This window comes from Nymphaea colorata, chromosome 2, assembly GCF_008831285.2.
Source record: "Nymphaea colorata isolate Beijing-Zhang1983 chromosome 2, ASM883128v2, whole genome shotgun sequence".
Classification (NCBI taxonomy): domain Eukaryota; kingdom Viridiplantae; phylum Streptophyta; class Magnoliopsida; order Nymphaeales; family Nymphaeaceae; genus Nymphaea; species Nymphaea colorata.
In genome coordinates this window covers 17,956,241-17,977,418 of record NC_045139.1, presented here as the reverse complement: position 1 = coordinate 17,977,418, position 21,178 = coordinate 17,956,241, and the positions used below count along the sequence as shown (strand labels likewise).

Genomic DNA, 21,178 nt, shown 5'->3' with positions numbered 1-21,178 from the left:
CGTTACTAGCATTCAAAGATGTCGCTATAAATAGTATATTATTGTATTGTAAATAAGTGATAACACCAGGTAGCGTACAGTTTTACATAAGCCAAATTCTGTTTCCAAAAATGTGCAAACAAGAATGAAGCTAGCGAAATAGGTACATTTATTGCTCATATTGCAGCAAGTGATAGAAGATTTGATTAATGAATGTGTAGAAGATTTGATTAATGAATGTGACACCCACAACAATATAATATGAACTAAGTAGTTTAATACTTGATTTTTTTTTAATTTTACTTGAGGGAAACCACTCCCAGCTTAGAAGCTTTGTCACTCACCCGAAGGTGGGACATTTCCATGCATTGGTTTGTGTATTTGAGATTTGAACCAGCGACTAGCCGCAAGCTTAGCTAAGTCTGAATTTGGTCCTGAATCATCCAAGTCCGGCGCAGGCTCCATTGATTGTCCAATAAAGACTTTCAACTAAGACATATGTCCAACCAAGTATCAGTACATTGATTTCTTATACAAGTGAAATGCAGCTTTCAGGTGGACAACAATGTTAAAAAAGTTGCAAAATTTTGATCTAACTTATAAGACGCCGGAAGTTTCCCTGCTTGAATGTTGTCAACAAATGTAAGGGGGAGAACTGAATAAGTGAAAAGTGGGAAGCCCTTTTCTGAGATTGCAGCGAAAGGGCGAGCCCTCAAATAACGGCTGGGTTAAAGGCGCTCCCGATGTCCAATTTGAATTTTCCAACGGCTAGGGCTTAGGACGATTCAAAAAGACCAAGATTCTTCACATTCAAAAGAAAACCAGAAGCGAGGGGAAAAGGGGAGAAGCAAACCTAGAAAATCAGTCATTTTTTTCCATTCTAATGCTTACAGAGTTCCGGGTTTTATCCCAGTGATTTTCCTCCTCCTCCTCCTCTTCTTGTCATCACATTCTTCTAACATCATACCATGGAGGAGGAAAAGATTTCGAGATTTTCTAGTTGTCATTTCTTTCTCCTCTTTAGCCATGTGAGATCCTTCTTGGAGGAGCCTCGGTTTCGGTTTCCTTAGTTGCTCTTTGTTTTGAGGAGGTTTACCTGTTGGATATTCCGCCGTTGTGATTTCTTGGTGTCCCGCAAATAGAAGGGCCTTCCGAAGCGGCTTCTGGATATGACAGAGATGGATCTGTCGCCTGAGCTGGAGAATTATATTCAACAGTCGATAGAGTGCGCCGTCGGGCTTCCTGTTTCTAAGGATGCATTCCGATCGAAGCTTTTTGCGGTAGAGGAGTCTAGGAGGGTTCTTCAGGGCCAAGTTTTTGCCTTGCAGGATCTGTTGAATGACCGGAATGAGAAGCTCGAACGAGCCAAGGCTAGTTTATCTTTCTTTCTGACTATCTGTGCCTCCTTTTTTCTTCTGTTCTACCGTTGGGCTATTCCGTTAGTCTCTTTTCCCCGAGCCACGCCAATCATTTGATTTATTATTTACTTGAAGTAAAACGTTGTTTCTCTTAAATATGTCGTGGGTCTTTTTGATGTTGTTGATCTTCATTCTTATTTTGCTTTTTCCCTGCTTGATTTTTTTCTCGCATCATCCTTTTTGCTTCTTCTCTTTCCCTTTTTAGGGTTAGGTCATTCGGTTCTCTGTTTTCAAATGATTCTTTGTTTTCTTGTTCCATTGCCGCTTGGCCCCTTGGGGCTATGAATTTCTTCAGTTTTCCATTTCCATTTTTACTTTATGATAGACAGATTCAAGCTTTCTGAGAGTGAATCTCTGCACAGTCTGAAGCAGCTATGAATGCACAAGCATTGAAAAAGTCTATCGAGCAAAGCCAACGGCTGAATTCAGAAGTGGCGAACTTGACTATGCAGATCTCAAAGCTGAACAAGGAATGTTCTCTGTATGACAATGACAGAGAGGCTCTAATGGAGTTCGGGAACGACGCTGATGAGCGGGCAAGACAAGCAGAGGCTTGTGCTCAAGAGGCAGAGGATAACTCGAGGCGGCTGTCTGACGAAGTAAACCAGTCGAAACAGGAAATTGAGCTGTTGATGGTGAAAATTCTCGACTTTTCCATTCCTTTTGTATTTTCTTCTTTTTTCCACTTTCTGTTGTCCAATTTTCACCGTCTGCTAGCATTTCATAAATGGTATCTTGTATAAATAAATCACTGAATCTATTGTCTCTGCCCCATTTCTTCCCCTGATGACAACAAGGATTCGCCTAATTTGGTCTTTTATAATTTACAGGCAGACAAAACCAGGCACCTTGAGGAGCTGCAGTTGCTTAGGCATAGGATTGTTGACCTTGAGAATGAAAGGGATGATGACAACTCAGTCTGTCCCCAGTGTTCAAACATAAAGGTAAACCGTATCATCTTTTCTCATTTGGGCTTCTTGAAACTTGAAAGTATAGTGTAACGCGTTTGTTGGTTAAGGTCAAACTATACTAACTTTCCTAACTACATTTGTAAGATTTATTGCATCTTATTGTGTTTCATTTGGGAGTAATGCTACGTTAATCTTTTATCATCAGCATTTTCCATAAGTGTCCATTTTGTCTATACTTATAATCTCTGAAAATTCGTGGCATGAAAAACGTTTCTTTTAACCTTTTGTCACCTGGTGGTGCCCAATTGAATTCTTCATTCTTTCTTTGTGCAATTTGCGCATCAGCTTGTGCAAAAGGTAGCTTAACAAGCATGGTAGATTTGGCATGTTCTATGTTAATAAGCCATGATAATGCACTCTGATACGTGATAGGAAAACTCAATCTGAAAGCTATAGCTGATGACCTTTCAACTTACACTTTTTTGAAGGATGTAGGGCTCTACGGTAGTGCTAGTGTAGATGAGAGTTTACTCAGGTCTTTGCTTGAATCAACACTGGTTAAAGGGAACGCAGCAGAAGAAGGGTTGGAAGATTTTGCTGCAAGAGGGCGCATATTTTTAGAGGCACATGTTGGAGAAGAAACACATTGGAGGTTGATTCAACTCTGGGAGAAGTAAGTCGTCTTTTTCTAGATTTTATTTTTGCATTTATTTGTCTACTTAAGTTTTTCGAAGTTTCTATCCTGAGATGTCACTATTCCTGTTTGGCATCTTAACTAGTTTCAAAATGTCACAAAAAATAGGTTTTTTTGGAAAAAGACCCGAAAAAACGCAATAAATTAAATTGCCGTTTCAAACTTTAAAGAAGGCGTTTTTTTGAAAAAAAAAGTTAAAAACGAAAAAATGCATTTTTCGCCTTTTTTTTCGTGTTTTTTTTGTCTTTTTTGCATTTTTCCCATTTTTTTATTTTTTAATGCGAAACAGTTTTTTTTTTTTCATTTTGTATTTTTTATTTGTTCCAAACCTACTTATTTTTTGATGTTTGTGTTATTTGTTTCTCACTTGTTTCATTTCCCCCCATTTTCAGTTTTTTAAAATTTTAAAATTTTATGGTATTTTTCCTGTTTTTTCAAGCTCACCATATTATACCAAAGAAGAAACTAGCCTTTTAAAACTCGGGAACACTATTGTGACATGGTTTCAACCATGTCCACAATATGACACATTAATTGCGCTCTGTTTTTGACATTATAAAGTTGATTCCATTTTATGAACTTCCCAGGTTGAAGCCCTCAAACAGATATGTTGTAGCATTAGCAGCAGAAGTTGATACTTTACGTCAAGAGAAGGAAAATCTAAGAGTTAACCTTTACAAAGCAGAAGGCGAGGTATATGGATCTATTTTCTCTCTGTCATTAACTCTCTCTCTCTCTCTCTCTCACACACACACACACACGCACACACACACACACACACACACACACAACACACGCAATCACACATTCAAATGCATTTTGCAAAGTTTATTTAAGAATCTTGATGAGTTATAGTCCTTTATCTTTCAGGTTTCAGCGCTATTTGAAGAAAACAAACTTCTGGATGAGGAGAACAGGAAATTGTTAAGACGGTGGGGCAGAGAACGAAGTCAACAAGGTTCTCCATCCAGCCATTCTGCAAAGGTAAAGTAATTTTCATCAGCTAATGTGGGAACAGAGAAATATAATTGGATGCTTCTTTTAGTAAATGTCACTTCATTCATGTTGTTACAAACTGCAAATAATAATTGTTGTTTAGAAATGACGAAATTAACTGCATTTTTAAATGGGGAAAACCGGTCAAATTTGTCAAATAGGCTGTTGCTGAATTAATGTTGATAGGGGGAAACTGGTCAGACTTCAAGCTAAATTGATTGAATGCCTTATTTGCATTTTATTTTTTGAAAGCAAACTTCTATTTTGAAATGTTATTTTTGACGTAACAACCGGTCCATCTGATCAGATAGTGGAGGATGCACCTGCGTTTGGGATTTGTAGTACTGAAATCCTACATACATAAAATTCTCACTTCCATTGATGCTGACATATTTGCAGAAGAGAGAGAGAGATTGGGCATGCATGGCATGTTGAATAGGATTCAGGTTTAGAATTAGGCTGGAAATAGCTGTGAAGCTGAAACTCATGGTTTGCTTTCATGACCAACTCTTTGCAAACCCTAACTTGTACGCACAATATGAGGTCAAGGAGGTGTCTTCATGGGACTTTGGTAACATCTGCTACTAAGGGGGGGTGCTTATTGGTTCCTATAATCCGCCACTTCGTCTACTACCTGTATATTGAAACAGTATTATCCTTATTGATTTGAAGGACGAACCGTCCATTTGTTGGTCGCTACAATTCAAACTCTGTGTTCTATTCTTTAGTACATGCCTTATATTTAATCTTTTTATCTTCCTCTTTGGTACATGCTTTGCATTTAGTAATTGATCGATATTGTTTACAGAGCAAGAGAAAAGCGAGTCCAAGGATGAGCAGTGCTTCCGAAAGATCAACTGATATTGATGGATCTGGTTCGCCGAGGCGGCCTCTTTCGCCACTGGAATACAATGTCCAAGCGACCAGGTTATGCAGCTCCAAATGACTGATTTATTCGTTTTGTTCTTGTACTCCAGAACATTGTCACAAACGTTGTCAGACTAGCAACATTTTATACACGAAATTCTCGTTTCGTTCGAAGCTTAAACTTGTTGCAGTCTCCGCTGAGAAAGAGAGGGATAGAGAGAGAGCTGAAATCACAAGGACAGATTGGGCTGGAAGGAATCATCTCTAACGAAGCGTTGCAACTGGTCTCTGACTGAAAGAAACATTGCAACAGGCAAGTTAGAAAAGTTTGATCTGTGGCTCACTGCAGAGAAAATGGGTTTCCTTTGCATCAGATAAAACAAACAAGCTTAAGGCAATCTATCCAAAAACGCTCTTTGGTACTCTGCATAGCAATATGAATTAACTAAAATCGAAACAAGGTTTTTTTCTTGAACAAGTGTTATCGCAAAGGTTGTTTACCGATTCTATTCCTTTTTCATCATTTTCATGGTAACCGTGTCCAAGCGGTAACACCAAAAGGCCGTAGCAGTATTTCGAATAAAAGAGATTGATTTAGAGTCGTCACTCATTACCGCCATAGTCCTCTATATACAACACTTAATTTATTTTGTCTGCAATCAATATACAGCGTTCCGAAAGGTTGGCTGCAGTTTTTATTACTCCAGTTTATTTTTCCATTTACTCAAAAAAGAAAAGCCTCTGATTCCTTGTAACATTTGGTTATGATCTTTGGGACGGTGGCTGCCATATAATTTTCAGCAGTTTGGAGAAACCCTGTTTTGAATTCAATGCTTTGCATTTCGCATGAATACATGACGCCGTAATGACGATCCCGAAGATCAGGGGAGGATGTACAGTACCTTTTCCTATATTCGATGATAATTGTGACATATAGTTCTTGTTTGTGACAAAATATATACTTTATGAGACCACAATTTCTCTCTCTCTCTCTCTCTCTTTCTCTTTGTGACTGATGGACTCTAAGCGGCTCATTTATAGACATTCGAGTTCATGAATTTGTCTAACTAATTCAATATTATGCCCACAAGATTAGGTCTTCCATGTCTTGTTGTGATCTTGGTCAAGGCGTGAAAGAACGTTGGGCAAATTTAGAAATTGGAAGCTAGTCAGTTTGGTAGGCACTTGGTTAGAAGGTTTGAAGGACAACTGTGGCTGCTTTTGAGTCCAACAAATTTTATTTGGACGAAAACTCATATTTATCTTCATATGATTGTGACCACAACATATGGATCCAGAAAGACGTAAATATGGATTAGGTCTGCAAATAGGTCCGATTGAATCAAACATAGCTGGAAGCTACTTTTTAAATCTTCCCCCTTTGGCAGATCCAATATATATTTTAGCACTTTTTAGATCCAATGGTTTGACCAACCTTTAGATTCAAAACTACAGTTATTTGGATGTCTTTAGATTCACATTGATCGGTATTTGTAGCTAATAATAAAATTTTGCAGTCAGTCACCAAAGGGGTTGCGGAACAGCTTTGAGAGGAGGCTGGTAAGCGGCCAGCATCTATTTTAGGGTATCAACGTCTTGTGCTACAAAATGGGGTCACCGATGTGCAAATTGAAGTGTAGTAAAGACGGCACTATAAAAGACCGAAAGTTGACCCTATACCCTAAAATGACAAATGAGTGTGTGCTTCGATTCTCTCCCACTCATCAGAAATAGAATTAATTTGCAGTTGAATCCAAATCTACTAAAGTTCTAATCAAAGACCAATCTAAGGCAAGGTATACATTGACGGGAATCCACCCACCCATGAGAGGAACAACCATAGTCCTGCATGTGGCCTTGCTGTCCATATGCGGCCATAATTCGAGTAATTCCGAATCTTGCCGGTGCCATGATTTAATTAATTTTCTCCTTATTCTACTGAAAAAGTCAAAAAAGAGCCTGATCAAGTTAACCATGTGGCCAAATTTTGTAGAAAATGAATGCAAATGTGATCTGCACATTCTTCCAAATTATTTCCACAGATATTAGTCTTGGAACTTAAGCTGCGGATTCAAAACTTCAAAACTTCATCATCCAATGAAACTCGGTTACTTGTGTGAATGGTCCTCCCTAAGGCCAGACTCGCTCTATAAATGGGGCCAATTCGGCGTGCCTAATTGGTACCCAGAGCAATGGCATCTCCTAAGTACAGCAGTCTTCTTCCGGCCCTCCTGTTCTCCTTTTGGCTATTATTAGCCTTTGGTAAAACCCTCTTTCTCCCTCTGTGAACATGCCGGATTCCCTCTCTCTATCAAAATGGTTTAGAACATCCATACACTTCATGGCATGTTCACTAGAACCATTATGAGGTTGTTTGGTAAGAGGAACACTTTATTAGTGTAAAAATTGGAGAAGATTCATTAAATACTTTCACAAGTCTTTAATTAATCTATTCCGATTTTTGTGGTGCATACATGAACACTAACCAAGTATTCCTCTTACCAGAGAGCCTCCATATGCTTACAAATATTATATCTAGTTGGGAGTTTCATATATAGGCCCAAATGTTTTGTTCACAAGTTGGGGTTATAGAATTCTTTGTTAGTGCTTTTATCGATTTTGATTGTAATCTCTGTCTCTGTATCTGTGTCTTTGGATCAGGGGGAGTAGCACGAGCTGAAGATGCAGTCTGCTATTCAGCAAGCGGGCGGTTCCATGGGTTGTGTTTTAGTAGCAGCAACTGCGCAAATGTCTGTCAAGGTGAAGGCTTCACTGGCGGAGATTGCCACCTCTTAGCATGCCGGTGCTCGCGTCCATGCCCTGCTAAAAACTAGCGGAGGCTGCCCAATGGCCCTACCTATTACACCGTCGAATTAATTAAATAAATCATGTAGTAGGGTCCTCACGTGTTTTCTGCCGCTTGATTTCATCTGCTGCTACTACTCCATCCTTGTTCTCCTTTGCCTTTGTGTATCTGCCATTAAGAATAAATAAAGCAGCCGCGTTTATGTACCGACGTTCATCCTTATGTATAAAAAAGGATGTTTGTCACTGGTTTTTCTCTTGTAGTTCATCATGTAGATCAAACAACTCTGGTTAGATAGCTGATTGAATTTGAAAAACTAGAGTTACCATTCAATATATATATATATATATATATATATAGCCATTTTCTGTTTTGCAAGTCCTTCATAGTTTATTATAGAAGAATACACCAATATTCATTTTATTATACTTGAAACATCGAAACGGGTTATATGCACTGTCTAGGCAATAAAAAAATACTCCTTATCAGTAAAAATGTGAGCTTGTATTAAAACGAAAATAGGAAACAAAAAAAGTAAAAGTAAAAAAAAAAAGCATTTTTTTTTAAATTTTCATTATACCCCACTTTCACATTTTTTTGTTCGGGTGCATAACATGTCAAGTAGATTCAGTGGGATTGAGGTACGCCGCGAAGTCACTTCTGTTTTGTGTAAGGGCTTCTTTGTCCTCTTTTTATAAAGTAAGGATTCTTCCGACGTTGCCCTCAGAAGCAGTCGCCTTTTCATTTTTTCAATAACAAAATGTAGCGCAACCAACATAACCTAGTTCACCTTTTCAAGAAACTAAGCATTCAATGGACTCTTTCCATCACAATAAATTTATAGAACAGAGTTTTCTGTTTTCGGAAAGACTGATGCCAATTAAAACTTTGCCTCTTGAAACCAGCTTCATGATAAACATCAACTATTCAGTTTTCAAACAAGGCAACAGCATAGCAGTCAGAAGGTTCCTGCTGCAACCAGCAGACAAACAAAATCTGAATAAGGCCGAAACTTGGATGAATACGACATGATGAAAGAAAAGAGGTGGTCAACACAAAGGTACATATTTCAGCCTAAACCTCAGAAAATAGAGAATCATTTAATAAATGGTAAGACTTTGCCATAACGCATGGTACACCATAATATGTGACAGCAGCAAACTCAAATAAGCAGACTTCATACCATTGTCATAAAAAGTTTAAAAAAAAAAAACGCGTATTTAACGCCAAAAACAGTTCTGCCGTATAATACCCATATTATTTTTGTTTTTTAAAAAAATGTCAAAAAACAAAAAACGCATATAATACCCGTATTATATGTTATTTTCCCGTTTTTTACCGTTATTTTCCTCTTTTTTCCGTTTTTTTATTAATTATTATTTTTTATAATTTTTAAGATGTATTAAATGTTTAATTTTTAAAAAAAATTTGCTGAACTTTTTCCGTTTTATTTTCGATATATAAAACTTTACCGTATTATACCCGTTTTTTTTCTCGCCGTTTAATACCCGTTCCCGTTTTTTATGACAATGCTCCATACACAATTCTCGGGTGCCATCTCTTGGAAAAGTAGCTTCACTTATAAGCTTTATTCAAAAATTGTTTAACCATGAGTCAGGACTCCACAGTTTACGTCTCGTCTCCTGCATAGTTCTCAAGCTGCAACGCCCTGTTTGTGACAATGGTGTTCAAGGTTGAGCGCTTAAGTAACTTTGGCAACTCTCAGGAATGTCACCTGCTAAATTGAACTCAAGCAGCTTTCCTCTAGCACGATAAAGAGAAAGAAAGGGAGATCGATCTGTAACCCAAATGATGAAGGTAGTCACCCGCGGATAATATCGAGAGACAGAGAAAGTTAAGTTCGGGATCCATTCCCATATGGACGTCTTCGGGAACTTGGTCTACTAAGAGGGGCCAGGTCGCAGCCCATGCAGTGGGTGGAGAGTTTGATGGGTCGAGCTCCTCCCTGAGTGACACATGAGCAGGGGCAAAGCCAAAGGAGGGCCCACCCTGGTCCACTTAAATTTTTAGAAATTTTCATTTGTTTTGTATAAAAATTTTGAAAAATAATATTTTTGTTGGTGTTAAAATTAGTAACTTTAATTCGCCCTCTGGCTCCGCCTTACACATGAGCATGACCCACTACATGGGATGGGATGGGCCGTGGGGGCAATTTTGCGTCACTCTCTCTATTCACGAGCCAACATGAGCTGGCTCGAACTTGGCTCAAAAGGCATAAACTACAACTCGAGCTTAGTTCAGCTCCAACTTAGAAAGATTGAACTTGGCTTGGCTAAACTCGACTCAAGGTTCGCTGGACTATGTATGAAAACAATCCCTTTTAGTAAACTCACTTATGAAAACATGAGAAAGTATTTTTTTACATATTCTTTTTATATGAGTTTAACCGAGTTTAACCGTGTCAAGCTTGCTAGCTCAAGTTCAAGTAGACTTTTTTTTTTTTTTACTTAAACTAGACTCATAAGTTTTATCGACAAAGCTCGAATCAACTTGTTGAACAGCAGCACTACTTGTGAGTCAGACAGAGGGTAGGTGTTTTTATAAAGGGCTGGCACATCGAGCTCCCCATTGCCAAGCACTATATCTGCTCCGATTCTTATATGGCCCGCCAAACTCCTAACTTACCGACCGACACTTTTAATATCTGCCCTTTTATTCACTTTCAAGTTAAGCGTTCATAAAAAAAGGGCTTACGTTCTGGATATATATATATATATATATATATATATATATATATATATATATATATATATATATATATATATACATCAAATTGATCGTTACACTTAGGTGTGGACAGATCAAGGTGATCCAGCTGGGTATGACACGTTTGAAAGCCTTTTAACGTGGAATGCACAATCTACTGTTAGTGCCGCGTCGTGATCTTGTTTTTTCTGGGTCCTTCGGTAGGCAGAAAGAGGAAATAAAAATGCTTTAGCAAAAAGAAGAGCAAAAGAAGTGAACAGGAGATCCTTCAATGAGCCTGCACTAGCGAAGTGCGCCAGCAGCCAGCCCATTCTTTCATTTAAAAGTTGAAAACCCAACTTCCTTTTCAGTTATTGAAGAAAGAACCTGTACCAGTCTTTAAGCAAGAATATTGGTGGAGAAGGCGGAGGTCTGGGATGTTATGAATTTGATTTAACACCATATAGCTATGGGGTAAATAAGTTGAGCCTGGTTTCCAAGAAAGAAGGGAGAACAAGAAGAAAGTTGCTGAGCTCAAGCAGATGACATAAACACTTGGTTTTGACGCAGACGCTAGAACTACGGTGAAAGTATGCGCGAGGGTCTCCTCGCATCTCGCAATTGTGCATGTGTAAATACATAAAAACAATGACAAACATAGGGTTTAACGTGGAGCAATTTCTCTACCTACGGAAAGACCTCCATTTATAAAGATATCACAATCATATTCCACGGCCTAAAATCAAGGGGCGAAACTCCGGCTATCCTATAATTAAAGCGAGTCATATACACCCCATGGTGCACGAAGATTTTGTGCACAGACCTGTGATTCTGCCACCTAGTGATTGAAGGTTTTGAAATTTGATAAAGCACAAATCAAAAGTTCGTATATGTAGGTCATTATGACTAGTATACTCTTCTAAACAGTAAAGAAGTGTCTTTGTTTTTTTGTTCGTTATCTTACATTCATGTTGTTAGCTCATACCTATTATCCCATGTCACTGTCATTATCTTATACCTTTGTAGTTATTTTATATTCTTATTATTATCTCATACCACCCTTGTTATTAACTCAGATGCTATGAGTATAGATAATACTAAGGATACACGATAATGATAGAGATATGAGATAATAAATACGTTAAAGCAAATATGGATATTGGTAGTAAAATCCAGCCCCGGCGTATGCTAGTTATTACACTAGGTGGCACACAAAACTTGCTTTCTCATATAACTACACCCAGCCAAGCCAATTTTGATTTCTATTAGCTGCTAACGCCACTATCTTTAGCAGCTTCCACTATATCTATGGTTAACGTTTATCTTCACCTTTCAGTTTCGTTGTTTGGCGTAATGGACGTGATTTACATGGTTATTTTGACGACAGAGAATTACTTTATAATGCGAAAAATTGAGTATAAGTAGTTCAAGAACCATTTTTAATGTTCTTGAACACGTTAGTTGAGCTGTTTTGACGACAGGGAATTACTTTATAATGCAAAAAATTGAGTATAAGTAGTTCAAGAGCCATCCTTAATGTTCTTGAACAAGTCAGTTGAGCTGTATTAATCTCAAAAACTTGAATTTGATTGTCAAGAAATTTTGGTCCACGGCTTGTCATAAACCATGTAATTACATCTTCACAGTCAGATTATATTGCAAGCAATTTTAGCTTTTACAGGAGGCAAACACTTTAGTAGAAAAGTCTTGCGGATTTGAAAGGAGCGTCACAAAAAATTAAAGCAGCAGACATTAAAAAAGAGAAAAACAGAAAATAGGAGGTGGTGCACTGGCTTTAACTTTAACTTTTTGAATATGCTATCTGCAAGTCGGCTCACCTTGATCCACACTTTACCTTTATGGCCACGTGAAAATCAATCATAGTTGCAGCTGAACAAAAATGGAATTTGCCTTTTCTGCTCTATATATCAAGACGACTCCATTTTCTTAGCGTCCGGCACTGAGGTAGAAGGCCTGTCTCTCAATTATTCTGGTGGGACTAAAACATGGAGATCAAGAAGGGAGCCGTCTTGTCTATCTTCCTTCTCCTCCTGCTGATGACTGCTGGTTTTTCCTCTTCATCCTTACTTTCTAGTTTTGCATGTGCATCTTTGCATTATTATGGCCAATTTAATTAACTATTTCCTAGTCTCTGAAACGAGCAGGATCTATTTTAATTGACATTAGTGAAACTTCTGTGCAAGGGTGTAACACAGACGTGCATGAAAACCTTAACTGTGGTCAAGAGTTCAATAGACGATGAACTTGCCGCTTTTCATGCATTACGAACTGATAGAGGGTTGCCTAACCCGGCTTGCATGCCTATTCATATCAAGAAGCAAGAACAAGCACATGTTCCGTTTCTCAATTATTTTTAGCAACCATTTAGAGAGATCAAATTATACGTAATTTCATAGCTTGTACATGTCGGTATGATGAGAAAAAACTTTATTTTGGTGTCTAGCTAATCAACAAAAATCATATTTATAGTTATTATTCGCAGTGGACACTTTTCGTTTTCATGCACTCTGTGTTTGAAGTTACACATGCTCGCTGTGTTTGTTCGAAATGTACAGAGGTTCCAATGGGAGCAGACGCACGAATTTGCGAGGCGCCGAGCCACAGGTACAGGGGGTTATGCTGGAGGAGTAAAAACTGCGCTACCATTTGCCACTCTGAGGGCTTCCACAGCGGGAAATGCCATGGCTTCCGTCGTCGTTGCCTTTGCATCAAGCACTGCTAGATCACCCGCTTCAGCGCAGTCTCTGTTCTCGTTTTTATGTAGAATAAGTGGAGGCACCTTTCGTATGCCAGGTGTGTCATGAATAAATTATGTGCACACCACCCCATCACGAGGAAGTGTGCATATGTACTTGTGATTTTATGTATCAACTTTGCTTTATTATGATGCTTTTTTAGTGCGCTCTGGAAGCTTACTAAGCTTGCAAGAGAATATAAATAAACACATTGAAAACGACGAGTTTCTTGGCATTAAATTTGTAGGTATTCTTTTTCTAAGCGTCGTCAGGAGAAGACGTCCCCGACGATGTAGATCACTATCATCAACCTTAGTTGATTCTTTAATTTTCCACGCAGTTATGGATGCATTCAATTCGGTCAAGCATGTGGCGAAAAATAACATTTAAATACAAAGTTGGTGGTGAATATGACGGATTATAATTAAGTCGGTCGCAGTCCAGAGAAGGATGTGCATATGGGTGACCAAAGGGTATGCAGGATGAAGTTTTGATACATATATATTTGGATAATTGAAGATTCCCAAAGGAACTAAGTAACAAATTGTTACTTTCCAATGTTTTATGGAACACTGCAATATAATGTTTCAACAATTGATTGCTGTTCCCAGACGGCCTCCAAAGGCTTTACTGGAAAACTTATTGCCCACAATCCCCATTCTTTTCAAGAACCCCTGGTAAATGATTACTTTTTCTCTATTGGAGACAAACAAAAAATTGTAGGTTATGGCAAAAGAAAAATTGACCCATTCACCGGAAATTAAGGTACCATTGTGTAACAAGAACAACGCCTTTGGAACACATGGTCATGGAACAAGTGTCTAAGAAACATTAAGTTCTCAGCAAGAGGATAAGTTGTAGTTATGTCTAATGTTTGTTTGTGCACGTAAAAGAACATGACTAACTTGTCCGCTGTCTACCTATCTCATTCTTTTTCCCCCTTTTTGTCAACAAAAAAAAAAGATAAAACATGAAAAAAATATATGACTAACTTGCCTTCTCTTTCTCTTTCCCTTTCTACACAACAAACTACGTAAAATCTACATAAATAATTAAAAGAACTGATAAAACATGCATTCATTAGCGACTACATAATCCTCATATAAGGAGAAATCATTTTCAAATAACGCACCCATAGAAGTTTTCAAAATATAGATGTGCCACTCAAAGACTAATTAGTATTGTTGAAAATAGTTAAGCAAGCCCATTAGCATCATCCCTCACTCCATCACAGCTACTAAACTGAACTCCTTTAATATTCTCGACTGGACATATCTCAATTTTGTTGTAGTGATGTACGAAGTGACTAAACAATTCAATTTTGTGACTGGATTTTCAGGCCCTTCTCTTCTTTTAGGATCCACCAATCCTACGTTGGAAAGAAGTTTTTTAGAGAAAAATGAACAAAAGAAAGAAGAGGGTGAGATCGTGATCGAGAAAAGAGTGGATGAAAATAAAAAATCAGTTGGGTAAATCTCATATGGACATCGCGGATTTTAAGAGAGCATTGAAATTTGAATATGAAAATCATTCATGTCCACCTTCAATATTTTATTTTAGCATTTTGTTACAGTAAAATTCCTTTTGTTTTGGGTAGTGGCCAAGAGAAGTCCAACCATTGACCTTTATAGTTCTTAACAAAACCTATGCACCGACGATCCTATTTTAGTTAAATCTCAAGGTTTTCCAGCTTGAAGTATGAACCTGTCCAAACGTTGCAGTCGAGATCCACAAAAAGTTTATGTTTTCTAAAATTAATCTTATTAGTCTGGGTCCATTAAAGACTAGTTATACAAGCTTACGTACTAGTATTATATACTCTAAAAAAAAACAAGTCCAATCAAGAGCGAAATTGGCCAATAATTCAAGTCAAATAAAACCCATTGAGTCTCTCGGCCCCTGAATAGGCATCATTAATTTCTTCAATAAATGGATTTGAATTTGACTAAGTTGAATAGATATTGCTTTTGGATAGTTGAGGCAGAAAACCTCATTCCAGACCAGCCACGTGATCCTGATCTAGCTAGAGAACCATCCCATACGCAAACATAGTTGGAAGAAAAGGGATAAAAAGAACACAAGAAATTTTAGTCATTCACAACCTTTTCTTTTTCCCCCTTTTTTAACGTCCAACTGTCAATATGGAACATATTCACACAAACAAATACATAGCTCATTTTGAAATGAAAATGTCAAAAGTCTCTTTTCTTCTTGATGTTCTAAATGTCTTATATAAGTAGGAGTTAAGGTAGAGAAGACGGTTTGAAAAAGGAAAAGTGAATAAGGAGTTGAGTGAGAGAAAAAAAGAAAAGAAAAAATACCAGTTACAGAGCGAGATTAGTTGAATTCATTCCTTTTAATGATACTGGACCCCCATATCCCAAACTTGATGAGAAACATATACCCCCTTAATTTCTAAATAGATCTAACGATGAAAATTAAGTTATAAATATAAGAGTGAAGTTGTTTTTTATAGAGTTCAAAAGACAACCCAAAATACAAAAGGGGTTTCATTTAAGGAAACTCATTTATCTCTTTTTTTCTCTCTCATCTTTTAAGGTACCTTGGACTACTGAAAAATAATATAGTTTTTAGATTTGGAACTTAAACTCCAGCATCTGATCAACCATGTAACTTCTAAGTCGGTATATGAGGGTCTGGTAGCCTGTTTGTATATATACCAGACCCTCATATAGCAGGTAGCTACCAAACCCTCACATACTAAACTTTAATTAACATCATCTAGGTCGTCTATTTCCAAGTGATTAGATGGCAACACTTAAGTTGCAACTATAAAATTCTAGTTATTTTTTAAAAAAGTCTAAACTATATTCCAAAGGAGAGGGAAGAGAGGGAGAGAGAGATGAGTGAGAGAGATGAATTTCCTTAAACAAAATCCCTTGTCTCCTTGGAGGGATACTTTGGACTCTTGGAAAAATGGTTGGGCATATATATTTTGTAGCTTATTTTCCACCATCATCAGATCTTATTGAGATGGACAGCCCGAATAATTTTCATCAAGTTTGGTGCGCAAATGTCTGGTAGTTATCTGTTTAATATCTTATATATATATATATATATATATATATATATATATAGACACACACACACACACACTTTCTCTATGGCTTCTTGCACAATGAGAGATATCCTTATAATGGAAATCAAGCTATGACTGCCCCACCCGACATGACTCCATGTGATATGCTTTTATATATCGAGTGACGGCCAAACTCGAAGCTCCAACTTGCATCACTAGTGGACCCTTCAGTATCTTGAAATTTAACTGAACAAGAAGTAAATCACTGGACACAAATTGGGTGCATGAATTAAAATCAATCGGCTATTTCTATGGTTGCATGGTTACTTTTTATTTAGCATTGCTAAAAACTATAGCAAAACGTACATTTATGGTGGCCAGTTGCTTGGCCTCAAATTTGTGTGATAGAATCTACTTTTGTGATGGTTTTATGAAGACAAAAAACAAAAAATAACCATCTATCCGCAGAGATAGCCGGCTGATGATTTTAAATTTTATATACAGAGTGCATGACAGAACACCTACAAAAATTTTGTTCTTGCAATTTAAAACGAGCAGCACTGAAATTTGGATTTGAACAGGATGCAAGTCCATATCTAACATTTTCTTTTAGTAAGATTTGTTTGCTCTTAAAATATCGGGAAGTTCTGAACTGGACGTCAATTATAATATTTGTTTGGACACCCATGTGCTGTTGTTATTGGAAGATATGGAAGCTACTTAATTATTAACCTCTCCCGCATGTAAGCCAAGAAAGTATCGTGCAACTAGGGGTAAGCAAATATTACTAGATATTTTGCTTACTAGCCATGCGCTTGCACGCCGGAATGGACTCCAATCCTCAATATGTGGATGAGGGTTGCCTGACGATGAGTCAAAGGCAACCAAGTTGATGATGATAACGACGACGATGAGGATCACGATGAAGATGGTGTTTGTTGTCATTACATTTATTATTATTATTTATTGTTATTATTATTACCAAAACCATGGTCACACAAGCTTTAGTTTATATGTTACTCCCTTAGACAAAGAGCATATCAACACGTACATTAGCGCAGCTAGGACTGCCTTTATTTATGCTTTATGAAGGCAGATACGAACACAAAAGAAAAGAAGCAGAACAAGGATAGAGTGGGAGCACAAGAAACTATTTGAAAGCAGGTTTACGTCCCGCGGGATTTATTCAATGGTGCGGTGTAACGAGTAGCGGTTACAGGGAAGAAGCGCTAGTTAACAGGGATGTGAGCATCTGCATTGGAAGAGGTGGCAATCACCGCCCGTGTAGTAGTAGTTACTTTCACTTTGGCAGACATGTGCACAGTTGCTGCTGCTAAAGCATACACCACTGAACCGCTTGCTTTGAGAATAGCATATCCCATCTACACCAGCTTGCGCCATTCCCCCTGGTTCAGAGACAGAGACAGATACAGATACAGAGAGCGATGATATTTCACATCAATTACCAAACGACCAACGGAGTCCAGATAGAATTAGACCAAAAACACGCATACACAAAAGGATCATCATTTGCTTCTCATTGAGGTTGTTCTTATATCATATGCCTTGTTCAACATGTACTGCAATTGCAGAGGTGATGTAGTAGTTTCCTATCTTATCTACTGCCTTTAAAATTTCAGCGGCACAGAATTTGATATGAGAATTCTTTTCCTCAAGATGTGAACATAATATATATTTGTTGGCGTATGACATTCCGTAGCGCCAATGAATGCAATATTGATAATTATGCATATTACATGTCCTCATGAAAATTAGTGAACACGCACAGCAGTAGATGCTTTTAAGTAAAGCGGGAAGAGAGAGAGAGAGAGAGATTTACCAACGGCTAGCAGGCAAAAGGAGAGGAAGAGAAGAATGCGACCCTGAGGAGATGCCATTGCTCTGATAGCAATTAGTGACACCCAACTGACGCTATTTATAGAAGGAGAGCAGCGTCCTTTGGGATTACTCCAAAGTCCAAATTATGTGGGCACATGGCGGGGACCACGCCCATGAGACTCCCACAGGTGAGTGGGGCCCGGCGTGAAGTTTGGGGCAGCGAATCAAACAATGGCGTTGTGAATGGACTGCGATTACCAAGCCTTGTGCATTAAAAAATTATAATGGCTAAAATGCCCTTTGATTAAAATAGAAAGGTAATTAGCTTATTATAAGCATAAAAAAGAATTATTAAAATGTTAAAAGTCTAAAAAATATAATTCTTTATAAAAAAATTTCAAAATACGAAAACCCCCCCTTCTCTTTGCTACCCAGCGTGCACCAGTGCATGCCACTCAATCTCGACTAAGATCATAAACTTCGCACCACTTTTGGATTGGAATTGAAATTCTACATTTGGTTGCAAATCATATAAGTAAAATCAATTCATTTCAAATATAAAAGTTATGAAAAACCAGTGGATCAAACTTTGTAGCAAGAAAGAACGTGGCCTCTAACGGTAAAGCATCTCTGATCAGATGTCCTACCAATCGTTTTGTTACATTTTTATGTGGCGCTTGGGATCTGCTATTAATCTGAATATATCAAACCCCGATCTGGTCTGAACTGTGTTTCAATATATATTGCCTTATGATCCAAATGCATTAATGTTTAGTCGTGATCCAATTGGACCCATTTGCTGGCCAGTTGATATATAGCAAACATGAATGAATGCACTTGTTTGGCACAATCAAATCCGCCAAACGAGCAACTGGCAAAGAAAATTATAGCGGTGGGCCAACGCCTCCGTCGCCGCATGTCGGAGTGTGTGCCTGTCCGTAAAATTCATCTATTGGATCGTTCTTGTAGAGGATCTACATCCAAGCAAAAAAGAAAAAGCAAAGCACTTCCTATTCGACAAAAATAAAAAAGGGGCGATTTTGATAAATATGGTGCACTAAAACTAATTTTTTTAAAAAGAGGGCTGGCATCCTATATTTTTTATGCGGTTTGGGCTTTTAAGTCTGAATTGCTATTGAGGAGAGAGAAAGAAAGAAACGGAGAGTTAATGTTCGCCCTTTGAAGTTTGAAGCCATTAGGCAGATTTTAACAAAAGAGAAAGAGAGATTGCCAAGGAGAAAAAGATTCTATTACTGTTTGGGTTTTTTTTTTTTTTTTAAAAAAAAAAAAACTTTTTTGTCTTTGATTATTGAAGATTAGGGCAAGAGTAAGAAGTTCTTTTGTTGTGGAAAGGTCATCACTCTCAATTAGGTGACATTTTTCCGCTTTTTAGAGGCTTTTCCACGTTAAAATTAGTGTCTCTCTCTTATCCTTCTTTACTTGAGATTATTTTTTCATTGTTTGTTTTATTATTGTGCAACAAAATATATATTTGTGGGATCCCTTGGATGATAAGGGTTTTAGTTTTAGAGCTCAGGTAGAATAAGTATTTTGCTTTGCTTGTGCACTTGATGGAAGTGCTTATTTACATGTTGTTGTGAGCCATTGTCTTCAATTATAAAGTACAATCATGCGGTTTGTGTCCGTTTTTGCCAACATTATTTACATCTGCTTGCTTATTATTTCCCTCAACCATTTACTCATTTATATATGTTGTCTCCCAATCATTTTACAATCCATTTTACAATGTATTTGAAGGTCTTAAGATTATGTGATTAATGCCTTGAGTAAAACGTGCCGCTTAATTATTATTGTTGTTATTAGTAGAACCATAGTCACACAAACTTACTTGATATGTTACTCCACTAACCTACAAGCACTTCCATGTACATCAACAAAGGACTGCCTTTTTTTTGTTTATTCTGGCAGATACACAACAGTAAAGGAGAAAACAAGAGATATATAGAACTTCTGCAGCACATTAAGCTAGCGAATTGCAAGTGTAACCCTTAAATGCTGTTTGACAATAGTAACATATTGTTATTATTTCAAAAATTTATAAAAAAAATAGAGCACATTTATGAAACACTTGTTACATTGTTCTAAATCAGTCTTATTTTTTAGGGCAGATTCATAGAATAGTAACAGAGTGCTACTATTGCAAAACAACAACTCACGGTGTAATGAGTAGAGCTAACCTAAAGTTCAACACTCACTTGTTTTCACACACACACACACACACATATATATATATATATATATATATGACAACATGAAATGCCTTATCCTCTTCAATAGTATCATCACTTGGGCCAATTTCATGAAATCGCCCCGCCTGCATCTATTTACATCAATTATCCTAAAAATCAGAATAGGGTTTTCGTCTACAAAATTTTACTAATCGAGATCCACCAAATAATTATGTACCTTGAAATTATGTATGTCAGTGCCTGGTAATTAAAATCTGGTTTTGTATGAATCACATGCAAATATTGTAAACTCAAAAAATAAGTCCAGACAGGAGTAAAATTGGCCTATAAGTCGAGCCAAAACCGTTTGAATCTCTCGCCCACTGAATCGCAATCAATAATTTTTTCAATGATTCCTTTTGAATTTGACTGAGTTTAACAGGTTTTGCCTTTTGATAGGCGTATCCAGATCATCGAGGAGTTCTAAAAACCCTGCAAGTCATCTCGAGGCTCCAAATCCCTTAGTTCACACTCTTAACTCATTTGCTGGGCTGTGCACATGCAGAGGTTAATTGGGCAGGCAGAGCTGGAGTCTAGTTTACGTTAATGGGCGAGTTCTATAGCTTAGTTACATTGGTCGGGTTCCATTGCCTTGTGGGGCATTGTCCAAACACGCCTTACTGTCATGCATTCTGGATGGCATCGTGCTAAAAATGGAGCCAGAATTTTTTAGCTGAAGGGTACTCTTAACTCATCGACCATGGTCTGGGGCATATGCACATGTCGTCGGAAGAGGACTTCTAATCTTACCGTCAATTAACGCCTAAACTTGATTGATAAAGCTCAAAAAATGAAAAGAGAAAACAACCAAATAGAAAGTAAAGGTAAAGAGAATGGAGATCGTAAAGAACAATTAGTATTTCATCAACTAATCTCGGATTACAAATGAGCTTAAACACCTTTATAAAGCCTAAAAA

The 21,178-nt window shown here is 37.5% G+C and overlaps 1 protein-coding gene and 1 long non-coding RNA gene across 3 annotated transcripts; both read left to right on the top strand.

Annotated features, from left to right (window-relative positions):
• Positions 1-746: 746 nt before the first annotated feature.
• Positions 747-5,111, top strand: LOC116248579 (uncharacterized). Of its 2 annotated transcripts, none has more exons than XM_050076195.1 (7): positions 747-1,349; positions 1,850-2,032; positions 2,228-2,341; positions 2,797-2,981; positions 3,590-3,695; positions 3,873-3,986; positions 4,807-5,111. In XM_050076195.1, the coding sequence occupies exons 1-7, from the start codon at positions 1,149-1,151 to the stop codon at positions 4,942-4,944; spliced, it is 1,041 nt and encodes a 346-aa protein (XP_049932152.1). In that variant the 5' UTR covers positions 747-1,148; the 3' UTR covers positions 4,945-5,111. The 2 variants fall into 2 exon arrangements, with proteins under 2 accessions (XP_049932152.1, XP_031477314.1); XM_031621454.2 differs by having other exon boundaries at positions 1,760-2,032; positions 4,807-5,107.
• A 1,877-nt stretch (positions 5,112-6,988) lies between these two features.
• On the top strand, positions 6,989-8,049 carry LOC116248511 (uncharacterized). Its single transcript, XR_004171027.2, has 2 exons — positions 6,989-7,127; positions 7,527-8,049. It is a non-coding gene; the product is annotated as an uncharacterized LOC116248511 (long non-coding RNA).
• Positions 8,050-21,178: the final 13,129 nt, after the last annotated feature.

Bases quoted from the DNA above. Each gene is read 5' to 3' on its own strand.
- LOC116248579 (XM_031621454.2), top strand. From the start codon at position 1,149: ATGACAGAGATGGATCTGTCGCCTGAGCTGGAGAATTATATTCAACAG. The intron at 1,350-1,759 runs GCTAGTTTATCT...ATCTCTGCACAG, and splicing joins AGAAGCTCGAACGAGCCAAG to TCTGAAGCAGCTATGAATGC. The intron at 2,342-2,796 runs GTAAACCGTATC...ACTTTTTTGAAG, and splicing joins CCCAGTGTTCAAACATAAAG to GATGTAGGGCTCTACGGTAG.